The 17,255-nt window shown below is 39.8% G+C and overlaps 1 protein-coding gene across 1 annotated transcript in view; it reads left to right on the top strand.

The window, feature by feature from the left end:
* Positions 1-8,123: 8,123 nt before the first annotated feature.
* The window catches only part of PPP4R3A (protein phosphatase 4 regulatory subunit 3A), a 41,058-nt gene continuing 31,926 nt past the window's right edge, over positions 8,124-17,255 (top strand). The window contains exons 1-2 of the mRNA XM_014869888.2: positions 8,124-8,969; positions 16,106-16,161. Coding sequence (XP_014725374.1) covers positions 8,828-8,969; positions 16,106-16,161 — 198 coding nt within the window. The 5' untranslated portion in view covers positions 8,124-8,827. The remainder of the gene's footprint in view (positions 8,970-16,105; positions 16,162-17,255) is intronic.

The raw sequence follows: 17,255 nt of genomic DNA, 5'->3' as shown, positions 1-17,255 counted from the left end.
AATATTTTTAGGGATCTTCTTTCTCCCTTGTCACTCCTCATGTCTACAAAGAGGCTATACTGAGCTAAATGACAAGGTTGTGTGCTGGAATCCCCAAAAAGTCACTTCCTGGGAAAACTGAGAACAATATTTGCAATGTGAAGAAGAAAAGCACCACACATGGGATAAACCAGAGGCTGATACATACCAATTGATAGGGGAAGGCTTTCAAGGCAAATATAAAACAGGAAAGGGAAGGATAGGAAAAAACCTCTGAAAATGTATTTGGCTTGAGGGTAACCTCAAGTTGTGCAGGACTTTGCAAGCACAAAGGTCAGTCCTATTAGCAGGGAACATGGTACAGCACAGATTTCAAACGAGTGATAGTTATGAGCAGGATGGCAGGTGAGAACATAACCTAAGCACAACTCATTTGGGTGTGCTAAAAGGAATTGGGAGGAACATAGTAGAGATATAAAGAGAGCAGCTGTATGAGTAAAGGAGAGAGATGAGCTTGATTGGATCCATGGTTTCCTTGGTGAGAAGGTCAGGGAAGGGATTTAAGGCTGGTCCATCTCATATACAAAAGCTAACAGGGAAGTATAAATCATAATCCCAATGATTTGGGATTACGAGAAGTGAGAAGCACAGAGGAAAGCAGGAAGGGATCAAGGCTTCAGCTTTACTGACTGGAATTAGTCTTGTTTTCCTTTATCTCTAGTTGCTCCACAATACTCTCATGGCTGCAAAGCACTGTTAGATCTTCAGGTGATCAAGACCCTAGGGTGGCTTTTTCAGGGGACCTCAGCAAATACTAACTGGCAATTCTATTGTTCCCATACGAGCACATTAAATTGAATGGCTATATTATACCACATATCTGAGATTGTAGAGAAAGTCTTGACATCAGGTAACCTCAAACACCTATCTACCAGAGAACAGATGTTTACAAGATTTTTTTATGCAGAAGATTTCAGAAAATTTGAAGAATTCTCACCATACTCTTAGTTGGTATCCAACACAAATAAACCACTAGAGTTGTGATATAGATTATACATTCTCTCATTATTATTTTGTCAGGTTCTGTCACTAATGAAAGCCATAAACATCACAAATAAATCCTGCATGTTAATTAGTTTAGACAATTGTTAGTGAATATTTAATATCTATAATTCTAATAATATAAGAATTAATTTCTATATAGTGACAAGCTGCAGTGATGATTAATGAAATGGTATGCACTTACTCTGTCTTTGGTAGCAATGTCCAAGTGTGGTTTTAATTGTATTTATTTAGTACTATTCATTCTCCTTGTGAATTTAGCCCCACTGTCCTGCACCAGCCAGTGCACAGCAGAGCTGAATCACTGCAGTCACCCCACACTTCAACACCCAGGGGCATGAAAGCTGCCAGACCCCCTTTGCACCTCACTGCTCTAGACCTTCCTGGCACACACACCAGTCCCAACCTTCTTCCTCCTGCACATTCACTGATAATCCCCACATACCTCTAGTGCCTTTGCCCATCAGTCACAAAAGTGTCTGACTTGAGAGCTCTGCTTTGAGGCCACCCACGCTCTGCAAGAGACCCTCTTAGCACATTATATTAATATAATATTGGACTACTCAGTTTGACTTCAGCATCAGTGTTTCTTTGCAGCAGAGCATTCCATTACTTTCTTCAGTGAGCTATGGAAAAAGAACAATCATTCTTGTTTTGACCATCCCACCTACTTGCTGGACTTCTTGCTCCTCAGTTCTTGTATTGGAGGGGAGATTAAACAACTGACCCTTGCTGACTTTCTTCATGCTTTTCAAGATGTTACAGATGTTTGCCAAATCCTGTCTCGGGTGTGAGCCCAAATTCTATCTCTAGTGTCAACCAGAAGAGAGGTAACACAAATGGAAAAAGAGGATGAGAATGTAGAATCAGAGGAATTTCTATGTTGTTACTGAAGCAAACCCATTCCATAAAAATTTAGGTTGTTTTCCTAGGTAACAATAATAAAATAATAAAAAAAATAATAAAATCTCACCTCTGCTTTGTTGGCTTCATATGCAAAATGGAAGACACTAGAACCAGCTAAGATAATTAGTAAAGTAATCTCTCAAGTAGATGGATGTGCTCCCAATCTGTTTATATTACTTAGTTGCAATGTTCACCACAATCATTCCTGTTCTGTGCAAGACTTGAATTATTTGCATCTCTAAGACCATCATTGTCACAAACACTGAAGTGACTCATGTATTTTAAAATTGGAAAAAAGCAAACTTATATTTGAATTTTTGTTAGTATAATGGCAGATTCTAAAATTACTTTCTTCAAAAAACTTACATGCCTCCTTTTTTTCAGGACATTTTTTCAGGTTTCTGACATATTTTTACATTTATTGCACTTTATTACATATAGACATATTGTTACTTTCACTAGCTTTTGTCCAGGAACCTGATCCTAAATTTTCACAGGTCTGGTCCAGTCATCCCAGATGACTGCTCCAATTGAAGTACCAGCCTGCTGAGACTCTGTGTGTGTGTGGCCACCTACCTGTGTCCATGTGCTGCTGTCTTGTTCTGGCTCTGACAATGTCCCTTCTCCATCCCTTTTGGCCTTTCTCCCTTTTTACTCTAAATCCACTCAGGTAGTTCTTATTTACACAAACTGGAAACACCTTCAACAGTTCCCACACTCACCTCAGTATGTGCCTAAGGTAATGAGGAATTTATTTGAAGGAGAATCTTGCAGCAGATAGTAATATTTAGATGATTAGAGATACAATAGAAAAATTGAGGTAGTTTTTACCCTTATGGGTTTCTGATGGGCATTAAAAGCTTCCTGGAAACAAAGTTATGATGAGGATCTCATACTTCCTGCCTTTCTGTCCATCGCTTTCTCAAAAGAAATGTAAAATGTATGAGCCTAAGAGAAGCCTGTTGTAGTCTGAGTTATGGATGAAGTACTGGAAAACTTATTAAAAAAACCAAAACATGGGAGCAAAAGTTAGGAATAGGAAGTCTGTCATAAAAACAGGAAAAAAGGACTCAATAACTGCTACTAAAACTTTACAAACACAGTCAACAGGCAAAATAATACATGTAAATTTAGAAATATGCACTGCTTAGGGACAGCCAGAACAATTCACATGTCTTGGAGTTCCCCTCACAGAAGGACGGGAATTTTCACTGCTGGAGGAATAAATGACCCAGGCATATTCTCTGCATCAGCGCTGCTTTGAAATTCTTCAGTCTGATGATAATGAGGCCTACATATTTAGATAAAGCATAGCATTTCCAGAGAGGCATACAGGAATTCAAAACAAATACAGACTTTGCATGACTGTGGAGTTGCACAGAACTCTTAAAAGGAACCTCCACTTGGAAGACAAGGATATTTTCAGTACTGTGAAAATTAAGATGATAATAGGGGTTGAAAGAAAAGATGACATTTCTGTTGAGGGGATTCATATGCACTTTATGTAGGAGGACGAGTCACAGAATCTTAACTGCTGACCTTCACAGGTTCATGGTTGTGGTTCAGGTACAAGAACAGGGCTACTGCTTCTCTGGGGTCTGTGGCAGGATGTGAAAGTTGAATGGCAGCATCTGAGACATGATTCAGAGGGTATGGCTGCAAAAATGTATGCTGCAGGAGTCTGATATTTTGGACTGCAACAAATGGATCTGCAAAAAAATAAAGTTTTCAGAGCAGTTCTTTCTGACCTATTTCAATTTCTTAAAATTGTTAACCATGAGGACACCAGAATTATAGGATATGAGATTAAAGCTACTTTTATTCCTGATGTTACATTCTTCCACAGTGTGCTAGTTTACAATATGTCCAAAGGTATATGATAAGATATTATAGACACAGAGCAGTATCAGAAGTTTGTCTTGGTTGCTTCTTTACTATGCAGCCTTGCTTCCTTCAGAGCTGCCTTACTATTTATTCCCATAGATGTGACTCTGTATTGGCTGCATCTGAAGGGTCCCATTTTAGGAGGTGTAGGTCAGAGCACAGCCAGGCCCCAACCTGACTGCCTGCACTGCTCATCCATCAGGTCTTGAACAAACACTGTTTACAGCTCAAAATTTTAAGTGTCATTGCTTGTCTTAAAAATGCAGTGATTACTGGGAAGCACTGATGAGCTGACAGACATTTGTAAAGCTGGAATAAGCCAGAAGCAGCTGCCAGAAACCTTCCCAGCTGTCCCAGGCTAAGCCATTCTTTCTATATCAGCACCTTCAGAAAGTGAACCTGTCTGTTTCTGACCCTTATGTCCTTATCCATTTCTTGCCATTCTTCCAGGCTCTCTGAGTCATACACAGCTTTTATGCACAGAGATTTTACATAGACTTTCAGGAAAAGTCTAAGTACATTACAAGAAATCCTAAGTAGCACCAGTCCTACTCTTGATTTCTCACAGTCACCTAGGATCATCTCCACAGATCAATAAGTCCTTTTGAGCTATGCCAGTCACCTCAAATCTGACCCATGCAATGTGAGCCAATGTGAGCTTTCTTCACAGAATACAATTATAACTTTCCAGAAAAATACCTGAGAACTATCCATGTATATTGTATCTGCACCATTACCCTTATAAGCAACTTCATAATTTAACAATAAATCAAACATTTTTCCTCCTAAAGCCACGTCAGCTCCTACTGCTATAAGCCCATCTTGTAGTTCTTTATTGCATTCTGTGTGAGCATTTATTGTCTGTGACTGATGTCAGATAAATCAGTCTATTATCTGGGTTCTCACTTGTCCAATTTTAATACTTATAGTCAGTCTTCATGTCTTGCAGAATTTCTGCAATAAGTTTTATTAAAAGTTAATAAGGTTTCATGCTTCCTGAGATCATGCATGCAAGCCTCTTTAGGACTCTCAAATTCAAGTTTTTTAGGACCTGCATACTTGAATATGTTTCTCTCTAAGCAAAGTTGTTTAATATCCTTCTAAATAATGACCAGGAAAGCACTTAGTCATCATCATATGATACAAACACATCACACATTCTTTCAAGTATAAAAAAAATTTATTTATTAAACAATTCTCTTTTTTTTTGTATCAATATCAACATTTTTTAAAATCTTGATACAGTAGGCCTATAATAGTGTTAAGATTTAGGAAACATGAGCTATTTCTAAAACTACCAACCATGCAAATTTCTTGACATCCTTATCCATTTTTTCTGTGCTTCATAACTTGAAATGATTGCTAGGTTTGTTTTTTGTCTACTGTGTGTATTTATTTCAAGCTGCTGTTTGAAACTAAACTAGAAACATATTTTTTCTCTTTTATAGACATCTTCTTTATAGCCTCCCTCTATTATGATAATTTTTCTATTTAATTTTTTTCTTTTCACTCAGTCATTCATTTTCCACAGCTTTTTGGGGCAGAAGTCAGAATATATGCCTTGGGAACAAGAAGACATAGTGAGTGTCTGTGTGTGTGTAGTATGGATTGTAACCTTGTAACATACTGAGTATAGCCATATCTCTATACTCAGGCAAGAACAGACTTTGATTCTAGCAATAATCTGTTAGTTTCCCTAACTTTATTTATTTATTTATTTATTTATTTATTTATTTATTTATTTTAGAAAATAGTTAGCTAGGAGTTTTAGGAGCTCTAATAATGCCTTAGTACATAGGACCAAATTAGTATGTGTGACCGGAAGTTCTTCACAATAATATTGCAATTTTCTTTCCCAAAATTATTATTAGACACTGAAAGAAAAAGTTATCTTGTTTCTCAGTCTTGACTGCTGTGCAAGAAAGTAGCTCTCTATGGTAACCCAGTTTAGACTTATTTCTATTGCATTGATCTATGTGTTGTTACTTTTCTAAGAACATGAAAGTTTAAAACTGTATTCAACACTCCATCTTATCATTCATTACTCAATTCCTGGTGGGCAAAAGTTTCCGTTAGGGCTAGGTGGTTTATTATTTCCAGGAACTAAAAGGGCCTAAACCTTTTAACTCAGTTAATAACAGCCTCTCCTGATGGCTGAAGATATTTCCTTTTGGACACAAGCTTTCAAACTGGTAGAAATGGAGAGAAGGAATTGAGGTGTGACCTGACAGATTTGCTTTCTAACTCATTACTCCAAGAAAAATAAACAGAATGTTTCTTACTTTCCTAACTACTTTCCAGTATGGGAAGTTGCTCTCAATCTCTATTTCTGGAATGACTGGAGTAGAAATGTTTGAAAAAATGAAACCCCTTTGGCAAATATGAGAATTGAGTTAAAACCTGACAAGTAGGCACTATTGCCGGACTGAGCATTGTTTAGACCGGGCTCAAAATAACACACGGCCCATTAAAAGAAGCTGAGCCCAAAAATTTCATAAAGCAAACTAGGCAAACTGAAATCTGATTAAGTTCTGGTTTTCAATTCACAAAAAAAAAAAAAAAACTAACAAAAAAACCCAAAAAACAAACAAACAAACAAAACCCAAACAAACAAAAAACAAACCACAAAAAAACCACCCAAAAAACACCTGCAGTGAGCAGTGCGGTCTCTACTTAATCTGATGGCCACAAGAGGGTACAATTTGTAAATGGTACGTGAATATAACGGTCCTACAAAGTTTTCTCTAAGTGACATCAATCCTTGCTGAAGTCACAAAAATCCATTTCCAGGCTAGCCTGAGGGAAATTTTGGCACAGCACCTGCCCAGGAGCATCCCCTCGAGAGCTGCCCAGGCCACCAAGTGAAGGCCATGAGCGTCTTTCACACATGTGCTGCGTGATGCTTCCCTTCAGCCAGGCCCACAATCCACTGTTCCCAGACAAAGGAATCTCTTCAAACCTGTGCTGCCTTAGCCAAGAACACCATGCTGAGAGCAAGAAGCACAATGCACTTTCAGCTATGTCACAGGCACCCCAACAACACTCTCCAAGACTCTTGCATTCTTAACCAGTCCTTGGGCATCAGAGAAAAGGCCAAATGGCTTTGTCTGTGCACATCAGGAATCACAGAATATTCTGATTTGGAAGGGACTCATCAAGATCATCAAATCCAACTCCTGGCCCTGCACAGGATACCCCAAGTGTCACAGAATGTCACAGAGAGTGTTGTCCAAACACGTCTTGAACTCTGTCAGGCTGGTGCTGTGACCCTGGGGAGCTTGTTCAGGAAACTGCATATCAATCCTGAGACCAAACACTGTCTTTCTCACAGGGCAAACAAAATAGAAGATGGATAAAGCAAAACAGGGCTTGACTAGAGGCTTCCTTGTGATACAGAATTAATTCTGGTGAAAGCTGTAAATCAGTGGTTTTGGCTCAAACCACCCTCAATATAACTAACTTTGATAAACGAGTATGAGGACTTGTTCAAAAGCATAAAAGAACAGAGTATATATTGCAGTGAGCTCCCATGTACACTGCATATCTAGAATGTAGTGTGAAATGGACTCTCTATTGCAGTGGTGCTGGTGGGGTCCCGCACTGTGATTTCACATATTTTAGGGAAATCTGTCAAACACACGCTCAGATGTTGGCAGCAGTGGCAGAAGCAGAGCCTCAACAGCTTCTGTTTGTTATTGGAATTCTTTGATCCCATTTATGACTGCATAGATCCAACAGACATTCAACCAAAAGCTGTTTAACTTTGGGATCACTCGGCAAGGTGTAACAGGAGGGGAAAAAAAAAAAAAAAAAAAGAAAAGAAAAGAAAACCACAAAGCCGGGCTCCCCCGGCGCCTGCCCCAGGCCCGCGGGAACGGCGCGGTCGGGGCCGCACGCGCGTCCCCCGCGCGGGGCCGCTGGCCCTTTAAATGCCGGCGGGCGGCCCGTGCCGCCGCTGGCTGGGAGACCCCGCGCCTCCAGTGAGAGGTGAAACCAAGATGGCGGCCGCGCAGTGACTGAGGCGGAGCCGGGGCCGGAGGGAGCTGGGCCGCACCAGCCGCTGCCGATCGCCCCCTCCCTCCGCCGGGCGCAGCGTTTCTCTGCCAGCGGGGTCGCCGAACGCCTGGAAGCGTAGTCACGTCGGAAGGCGCGCTGGGGAGCCGGGACTGAGCCGCCGCAGCACCGGGAGGAGGAGGAGGAGGAGGAAGAAGAACATGGCGGCGGAGTCAGACTGGGAGTGAAGCCTCCGTCTGCGGCCGGAGCCCATGGAGAAGACAAGACGCTGAGCTCGGCTGGCCGTTCATCCCGTCCCGGGGACGGGCAGTGTCCGCAGGCCCCGGACAGCCCGGGCGGGAAGGAGGGCGGCTCCTGGGAGCCCCGCGCTGACGGACGGCGAGCGAGGGGCTTCGGGCCTGGGCAGCTGCTGCACAATAGAGCCGGGCTACAGGCCGGGGCGAGCAGCCCCTATCCCGCCTGCCTCTCTTCCTCTGATTCCCTCCGGCCTCACCAGCCTACCCCCTGTTTTCCTCACCAGGGCTCCTGCTTCCAGGAACGCCTGCTCCTGTCACGCTGGGCCGGCTGCAGTCCGCCGCTGCTTCCTCTACCGTGGATCCCCTTCTCCTCCGGCATCCCTTCTTCACCGCCTCTCCTGCCTGCCCTTCGCCCTGCAAAGAGCCTCTCTCCTCTCTGCGGCTCTCCTTGTCTAGGCTTACTCGCCTTTTGTGCAGCGTCTGACTGTAGCTGAAGGAGCAGCTCCTTTTTTCACATCTTCACCTCTTGTTTCCCCCTCTTCTCCAATAATCCTCTGTTACCCTCGATAATGAGGATTCCGTTGGGGCACTGAAGAGGAGTAAGAAGAGCTTGCTTGGCGTGCCGTGTGGGGCTGCTCCCTTCTTTCCCGCTCCCCTCCCCTGAGGGGGGCCTGGCCCCCGACCAGCCTTCTGCTCCTCCAGCGATTGCGAGCCAGAGTGGTGGCTGCGGTGTGGCAGGCGGCAGGATGACGGACACCCGGCGGAGGGTGAAGGTGTACACGCTAAATGAGGACCGCCAGTGGGATGATCGAGGCACAGGGCATGTGTCCTCTTGCTACGTGGAGAGGCTCAAGGGCATGTCCCTGCTAGTCAGGGCAGAGAGTGATGGTAAGTGTGTACGGCTGAAGGTACAGTCTTTCCTCGTCCTACCCAGAAAAGGATCTGCGTGTGGCTTTGTGTCTGTTGCCTTGCTGTTTTGCTGCATAATTCAAATTGTATTCCTGAAAGCAACTAGGCACTCACCAGGGTTCATTCGTGCTAGGCCAAGTGAAAGAAACAGAAGATTGCCATCAAGTGCGAGCATAGTAGGCACTTACTGAATACACAGTGTTGCATGGAAAATGCGTTTGGGTCTCGTTGTAAATCTTGTATGGGTTCGGATATCTACTGGTCTCGTTTCAAAACTGATCACTGGATGTTTCTGGAAGCGATCTCCTCATAAAAGTTGTTCAAAACTTAGATTTTGGTTTTTAGGATTTGTTTTTAGAAGATCCTTAGATGGCTAACACCTTTCTGTTTCCACCTGTCCTTTTCTTTGGTAGCTTTTAGAGTTATGTAAGACATTCTAACAGCTATCAACGGTTTTCCTAGTACAGTTATGGTAGTAAAGACAATACAAGGGATATACAACAGCATGTTCAGAGATGCGCTTTTTTAAATGGAATGGAATTCTCAGTCTTTCAGCAGTTCTAGCTCTTCCTGACAATAAATGATGGATTATCAATTTCTTTCGTGTTTTCTGGCAACATATGTCAGTAGTATATGTTAAGTAGTAATATCTAGCCCTGTAGCTACATGTTTGGCCTAGTCTCGACTATTGGTTAAGTGACTTCATGACTGCTGTGATCAGAGTACTTCACAGTATCAAGCTTGTACCATTTTGCTTTCAAAGTCTGTCAGTGCATGCTACTTCATTAGATCTTTAACTACTGTATTTAGTGACTTGTAGATCTGATTGAGCTCATGACTGTCAACAGATGTTGTAATTTTATTTATAGAGCTTTTTTATTCTAGGAAGTAGGATGAGAAGCAACTTGAGAATCCTTAATTATTACTTTTTGAGAAAGTTCTGATAAACTGTACAATACGTAATCTCTACAGCAAAGACCATAACTGATATGGAGGAATCAGTCATCTAAGCAGGATTTTGGTAATCGACCTTCTGATAAGCCTCCAGAGAGGTTTTGTAGTATCTTGATTATACTTTAAAAGGTTAAACTGATACCTGATTTTTATTTATTTTAGTGAGGAAGATGCATCTAAACCTTGAGCAGCTTCATAGTGCAAGAGAAAACATTCAAAATGGAAACAGATTTAGTTTCATTTCAACAGGAGGAGGGAATTAAAAAAAAATCACTAAATTTTTAGGCTAATTTTTACAGTATGTTTTGTTGTAAATACTGTCCTGGCTGCCTACATGGCTGTTGGGGTCATGTTTAAAAACAGTTATGTCTCCTGTACATTAAAAACTTTGTTTCATGTTTAAAATCCGGAGCTTTGTTAAAAACATCTGAATTGAAATCCATTTTTTAACTTTCAGTGGGATATGTGTGCTTAAGACTGATTAGAATTTGAGTTGGACTGTTGTTGCCACCTCATTTATAAATTAGTATCTGTAAGAACAGAAGATACAAATTGGTATAAAAACTAAAATTAAGTCATTGCTTTGTCTTGCATGAGTAAGATAATCTAATCAAAGCAGGAATGTCTCAAACTTATTAATTGCACCTAATATGCAGATGCTTATTTGATAATATCTACACTTTAGACCTCTCTCAAACTGCATACTTTGTACTTCAAAGTATTGAATAATGCACAGAGTTAAAGTTCTTAATATAGTAGGTAATATCAGTCCTGGGTAAATGTGCACTCTATTAATAGGCTAGTTTTTCTAACTTGCTTGTGTAAACACCTCATAAAATTTGACTTATCTTTTGTTTACTCCCACTGGCCATTGTTTGTGGGCTAATTTTGAAGGCAAATAGTCATTTTTACATGTGAGCAAATGATTTGAAAAAAGTTAATGCCGTACCTGTGTTTTATATACTGTGCAATTTGTTTGCTTACATGCTTTTTTAACTAAATGAAATAGTTGACTGTGATTTTTTTAACTTTTACCCAGTTAACAAAGACATACAAGTAGTAGGAACCGACCCGTACACCATTTGCTTCCATGTTTCCATTGCATTCTTGTATTGTCCTTCTTTGCCAGCTCCTCCTCTTTCCACAATGAAACTTCTTCCTTCCTGCATTTCTAAACCATCTTTTCCCAGCCTTTGAGCTGAGATTCATCCTGTGCACACTGGCATGTTCTTACCGACTTACTCCAGGAAGCTGACAGCAAACCTCGGGATCTGCCTGAAGGTGAAGGCTCCATTTCCTGACTAGGGGAGGTCGTGGGGATGTGAGCAGTAGTTGCTAATCTGTGTGGGAAATTCCGCTCCTGTTAAAGGCCCAGTTTGGCTATGCACAAATCGGCAGCAGAATTACCAGTGGTTTCTTTGGCTGACCATGTGGGCTAGCACATGGTTCAGTCTTTGGATTTTGCAGCTGTGACTTGGTGTAGTAGGCTGCTTTACAAGTGGTTGAGATTTTATAGCACAGTCAGGGCGTTCAGATAAGGGAAGTGCAGTCAGTATGCCACATCCAGCCTAGGCTATCATTAGGAATCGAGGGAATAAGAACTGAGTAAAAGGGGATTTTATCTGTAGAAGTGTTTTTTAACTTGTGCTGGTGTTTACCACCATCATAAAGAAAATAATTTAGAGTAGATGAGTGACTTGTGTTGCTAGCAGCATGTCTAATGTTGCCAGGCACTAAACTGTTAAGAGTTATTGCATACAATTTGGAATAATCAATTTTAGAACAGAAATACTATAAACTGCTTTCATATCAGGTATATTATGCTTTGGAGCATGAAATTGTAATTTTTTTTTGCACTTTAATAGCTATTCACTTTTTATTTAAAACCCTGACAAGCTTCTCTGTGTGATTCCTGGTTGTAATGTATTCTACTTGAATTGCAGCTGAGCAAGAGTGAAATATTTTCTTGAAAATTATCACCTACCATGTGAGTTTCTGTGTGCAGTCAGAACCCTTGGATTTCTTACCAATTTCTGATATGGTATTTTAGGCTACTGTGGCCCACCTTATTTGTAAAATGTCTTTGTGCTTTTTGGGGTTTACTGCCTGGTTTCAGATCACCTTCTTTTTGTTCTGAGCCCAGATGACTGAAGTGACCTCTAAAGTGAACGTTTCTGTTCAAGTGATTTGTGTTAATTTGAAAGCTTAAACTTTTAATTAAAGCTTACTGGTCCTGTATCTAAACTTTTCAACTAGGGAAAGTTAACCCTTCCATTGCATTCCATATTTGTGAGCTCTCTTTTAGGAGCTCTCATAATTTTCATTCAGTTGAAGTTTGCTATTTCTGAAGTCTATGGGGCACAGGGCAAGCACCTATTCTGTAGTGCAGATATCAGTAAACCTGTACAACTGACAGGCTTAGACAAAACTTGGCGTAAGGTTTTTTTACTTTGTTCAGACTCATTGGCTTGTTTTTAGGCAAGCAACACAGTATTTATCTTAGATTAAAATGAAAAAAAGCATGGGAGAAGATGACTTGGGTTTTTTTTGTTTCTTTTTTCCTAGTTCTCCCCTTTCCTTAATATTTGGGTTTGACTCTCCAGAAGTGTCTTAGACTCAGGAGTATTCTCTTGGAATTGCAGAACACTTTCTTGGGCCTCAGTTTGAGCAGTTTCTTGCGTTTCTGAGGATTAGTTTCTGTGATTCAGTTGCAGCAGAACTGATTGCAGAACTTAAATCTCTGTACATCTTGCAAGAAACAGCTCTTGAATTGAAACTTTCATTTAAATGTAAATATGTTTATACTGGTGAGGGTAATGAGTAGCACTTTTTATTTCTGCTTTTGAGGAAGACTCCATGTAGCAGTTTGGTGTGAAGAGCAGCAGTGTTCCAGATTAACTGGTCTCTTCCATATACATGTTTGTAAACAAAGCTGTGAATTTGCTGTTTAAGACTGTTGAAGTTGGGATATTTGATGTCTCTAAATATAATTGAAAAGATCACCAAATACCTATCTGTAATCTCTTTTGGGCAAGTCTTTCCCTATACACACATTCATTCTGCAGCACAGAATGGTGATTTCTACTAACAAAACCCCCAGCTGTGCTGTACTGCATTACAGTGGCAGGTAACAGAATTCTGCAAATCAGTTTTCTTTTTCATAGGTGGTTTTGGATATTATTTTTTGACTCCAGTGTTTTGCAGTTACCTTTACAAATTCATTCGAGGTTGTAATTAAAAAAATAACAAGATCTGCATAATTCTTGAGGATTAACTAAAAACAAAGCTTGCATTAAGGTGAGTTTTCAGATCTTACCTAACTTTGAATAGAGTCATTGGGTCAATGAAGATGAAGTTTAGTTGGTGTATTTTTATGAAGTAGACTGGATAGTCTTAACATCTTTTAGGATGGTACCAATGGAAAAATACCTACATAGAAAGTAATGCTTATGACAAAAGCATCTCAAACAAGTGATATTGACTTTGAATAGAAGTTTATTTGTGATACGTTATATTTCTATAACCTTTTTCTAAAGAATATATCTGTGTTTCAGATGTCTGTTACTGCTGCCTGGTTTCCATATGCAAGTAACAAAGACTTAACATTGCCTCATACCAGGAACGGGCCTGATACTGTAAAATTTAGTGTATTAAATAAACTCCCTGAACTAACTAGTAGATTAGTCACTGATCTTTGACTTGTTGAACCCTTTTTGGGGAGCTTTTTGCACAAATGGAGCACTGTATTCTCCAGAAGGATGCATTTGGGACTGTTACTAGTTATAGAGCACAATTTATCTTTCAGTATGTTTCTGTCTCCAGATCAATATTTTTTTAGTTATTGTCCAAAATGGTGAGGAATAAGTTGAATCATGTGGTAGTGAGAAGCAATTCAAGCCTTAAAAAGCTTGATTTGTCTTTCCTGCAAGCATCAGGTTTAGTAGAGAAAAAGAAATGTTCTTTTTCGATAAGTCTCATAAAGATCATTCTCTGTTGTCTGCTTCTAGCTTGGAAAATGAAGTGTCTGCATTCAATTGTGTTCAGTTTTTAAAAATAATATTTTGTCAGACATGGCATTCAAGTTATGTATGATATTCTTCTAATGTTGGGATTTACATGTTTGTAGGTCTGTGTCCAGCCATTAAATATGATGTTGAAATTATCAATTATTTTTGATTCTTAGAAGATTCTAGTTCGTACTTTCTGGTATTAAATATTTCTAGACAGTAAAGACTTCTAGAAGTTTTTCAGCCAATTTAATAGCACAAATAATATTCTAAAACTTCATGTAGTAGAAGCTGGGACTTTGAAAGCACGACTGACTGTGTGTCTGATGATTGTAATGGAAAAGGAAATGCTGGTTTTAGATGTTCATTAGGCAAACTCTAAATTCAAAGCTGAGACTATGGCCAAAGTGTGAGCAATGTATTGGATTCGTCTGTAAACCTCATCTTAAAAGTTTTCCTTCTCTCTCCTGCTCTATGGTTTGTGATTATTTTTTTCTTTAGTTATGCAGTTACACTTAAGCTAATAAGCTGCTTTGGTAACAGAGCTGGCGCATGTCAGAAAACTGGAAAAACTCAAAAAAACCAAAAACCTGAATAGTAGATTTGGGCTTGAGGCAAGAGAGCTTTTTGTATGTCTTGTTCTTGAGGGGGATTTATTTTAGTTTTGTTGATGAATTATATTGAGTTTGTAAACAGCTTTTACTCCAAGAGCAGTTGAGACTGGTTGATAGCTTCTTAAGCCAACTTCATTAATGAAGGCTGCCTCTTATAGAACAATAGACTTAGAAACTGGGAGCAAGCAGCCTTCATAGGTACATTAATTTCAAAAAAGTACTTAATTGTATCTGGTGATCACATACATAGTAAGCTAGTAAGCTATCTGTTGAGTAGTAACCTTTCGTATCAGACAACAGGATGTTCTGATATTTATGTAATTCTTTAGTGATACACCACTCCTACAGCAGGTGAAGTTCTGTGATCTGGTTCTTTAGTCTCTTTCCTCACATCCCCCAAGCTAACATCATCAGTGTCAGACGAAGGATCAAGTGCACGCTCAGCAGTTCTCCAGGTGACACCAGGCTGCAGTGGTGTGGTTGACATGCCTAAGGGATAGGATCCCATCCACATGGACCTGTACAAGCCCTTGTGAACCTCATGAGGTGCAAGGTGCTGCAGCTGGGTCAGGGCAGCCCCTTGGTAGCAGCCCAGGCTAGGGGATGAACAGGTGGAGATCAGCCCATATTTTAGTAATACATTGGCCTTAGGACTATAGTGACGAAACTGAGAAGTTAACACTTTTCTTAAAGAAAGTTTGGACTTTTCTTACAGCCTAAATTTAAGCAGGTAAGTAAATGGAGAAATGCCACTTTAAAGCGCTGCTTGCACAGCCTCACCTTTTAATTATATGATTGACAATGCAAGTTAATTTATCGCTATTTCTTTGTGTAAGCTGACTGAAGCTCTGCAGTTATGTGAATTTAAGTCATGCACTGGCATTAGTGCTGCTGAGTAGCAAGGTGGATGAGGGGAAGTGATTGGTCCAAGAATAAAATCAGTTTTAAAAGTTGTTTTTGTATATATCAATACTTCAGATTGTGTTAGCATTCTTGTGTCACATTTAAACACAAAAGGAAGGGTAAGAAGACAGACATGAGAATGGAATTGCTGTTCTGTCTCTTACATCAGTAAAACCTGCTGTGAAACCATTGTTCCTGAGTTTGTGTGAAGTTTTCTGGTATTAAGAGTCACAATGGTTACTGCTCTAAGCATTAGTTTCTAGATATGCTTCCCAGGAAAGTGTTTTTGCTAACCTTAAAGAACAAATACCACATGATTAGAATTTTCACACAGAACAACCGTATGTAATCTCTGGAATGCAGTTGTGATGCTTTTGGTGTACTGACTTGCAGACTTTATCATGTCTTAACAATTTTCTGTGGAAAAGTCATTATTCAGAAAGAAAGGTTTAACGTTCAGTCCTCAGAGCATTATTCTGTACTGTATGAACAATATCTCTGAGGGACAAATGAAATATAAAGCTCCATGGTAGGGGTTAAGAGACTTATTGTTGCTTGAGGAAAGAGTGATCAGAAAATTCATGTGGAGATTAAAATTTTAGTGCATATATAAATAAGTGGAATTTTTTTTTTCTAGGCTCTCTTCTTTTGGAGTCCAAAATTAATCCGAATACTGCGTACCAGAAGCAACAGGTAAACATACTTTTCCTCATATTTAAAGGCAGAGTCTTTAACAGTATACAACCAACAGTGTAGCAATATAGTAATTTTTTTGCCTCTGTTGCAAATTGTATTTTATGTTCTTGTGCCAAAAATAGGCGAAGTAGTTTTTGTGCATTATGTGATCATGTGTTATTTCTCTACATTTTTGGTGAAGTTATACAGATAAATTGTGCTCTGTTTTGTACCAGAAATTGCTTTGGAAGAGACAGTCTAAACATAGTTGGGAAAATCACAAAGTAGCTGAGGTTCCTGAGGGATATAATATCTGAAACTTAGTATCATCTGGCGTTTTTCTTTTTTATATTTCAGGTGCTGTAACTTTAATTTTTCTTTTTTATTCAATGAAAGACTAGAAGGTTTTAAAGCCATTTACATGTTAACCTCTGTTTGTCTTTTACTTGGAAGGTGGGCATGGGTTATTACTGCTCCAAAGCATTCTGTGTGCATAAAAGCATCTTCTCACCTTTAGTTTGCACATTGCTTCAAGTATTTAAGCCTAAAGAATGCTCCTGAGATGGGTGACAAGTGAACTGTGTAGGTTTTGTACTTTATTTACTGTGCTTGTTTCACGGATGCTGGGCACTGCCCTTACAGGTTTAAAAATGCTGAACCAGATTATATTTTGATGCCTGTTTGGTCACATCAGACATGTTAAAATCTTGTACAGTTAATATACTAAAACATTCTTCAGTCTTTCCACTTTGATGGATTATTACAGGCATAGACATACTGTTGTTTTATTCACAGGCAGTCCCAGTAGTTGTGTCACTCCAGTTGTTTGTAGGATTGTATTTTGAACTGAATGGGGGAGCCAGTATGGGCTAAAAATGCCCTTTCTTGAAAAATTTAACCTGTATCTGTTTCCTGTTATATTCATAATGCATGTAATTCATATTGATGGGCTGTATAAGCAGCCCATACTGAACAACTGATAAGGGCAGTGTGGGTCTGGAAAATCAGTTCCAGAGAGTAAGGACAAGATCAGCAAAAATGCTAAGCAGGCTAAGTTTTAGCTGTAATCCTGACTAGCTTGAGGTCATGGTTTTGTGATACTGTAACTTGAG

Source organism: Sturnus vulgaris, chromosome 6, assembly GCF_052056855.1.
Source record: "Sturnus vulgaris isolate bStuVul1 chromosome 6, bStuVul1.hap1, whole genome shotgun sequence".
Lineage (NCBI taxonomy): Eukaryota > Metazoa > Chordata > Aves > Passeriformes > Sturnidae > Sturnus > Sturnus vulgaris.
The sequence above is the reverse complement of the archived record's forward strand: the minus strand, read 5'-3'. Positions and strand labels throughout refer to the sequence as shown.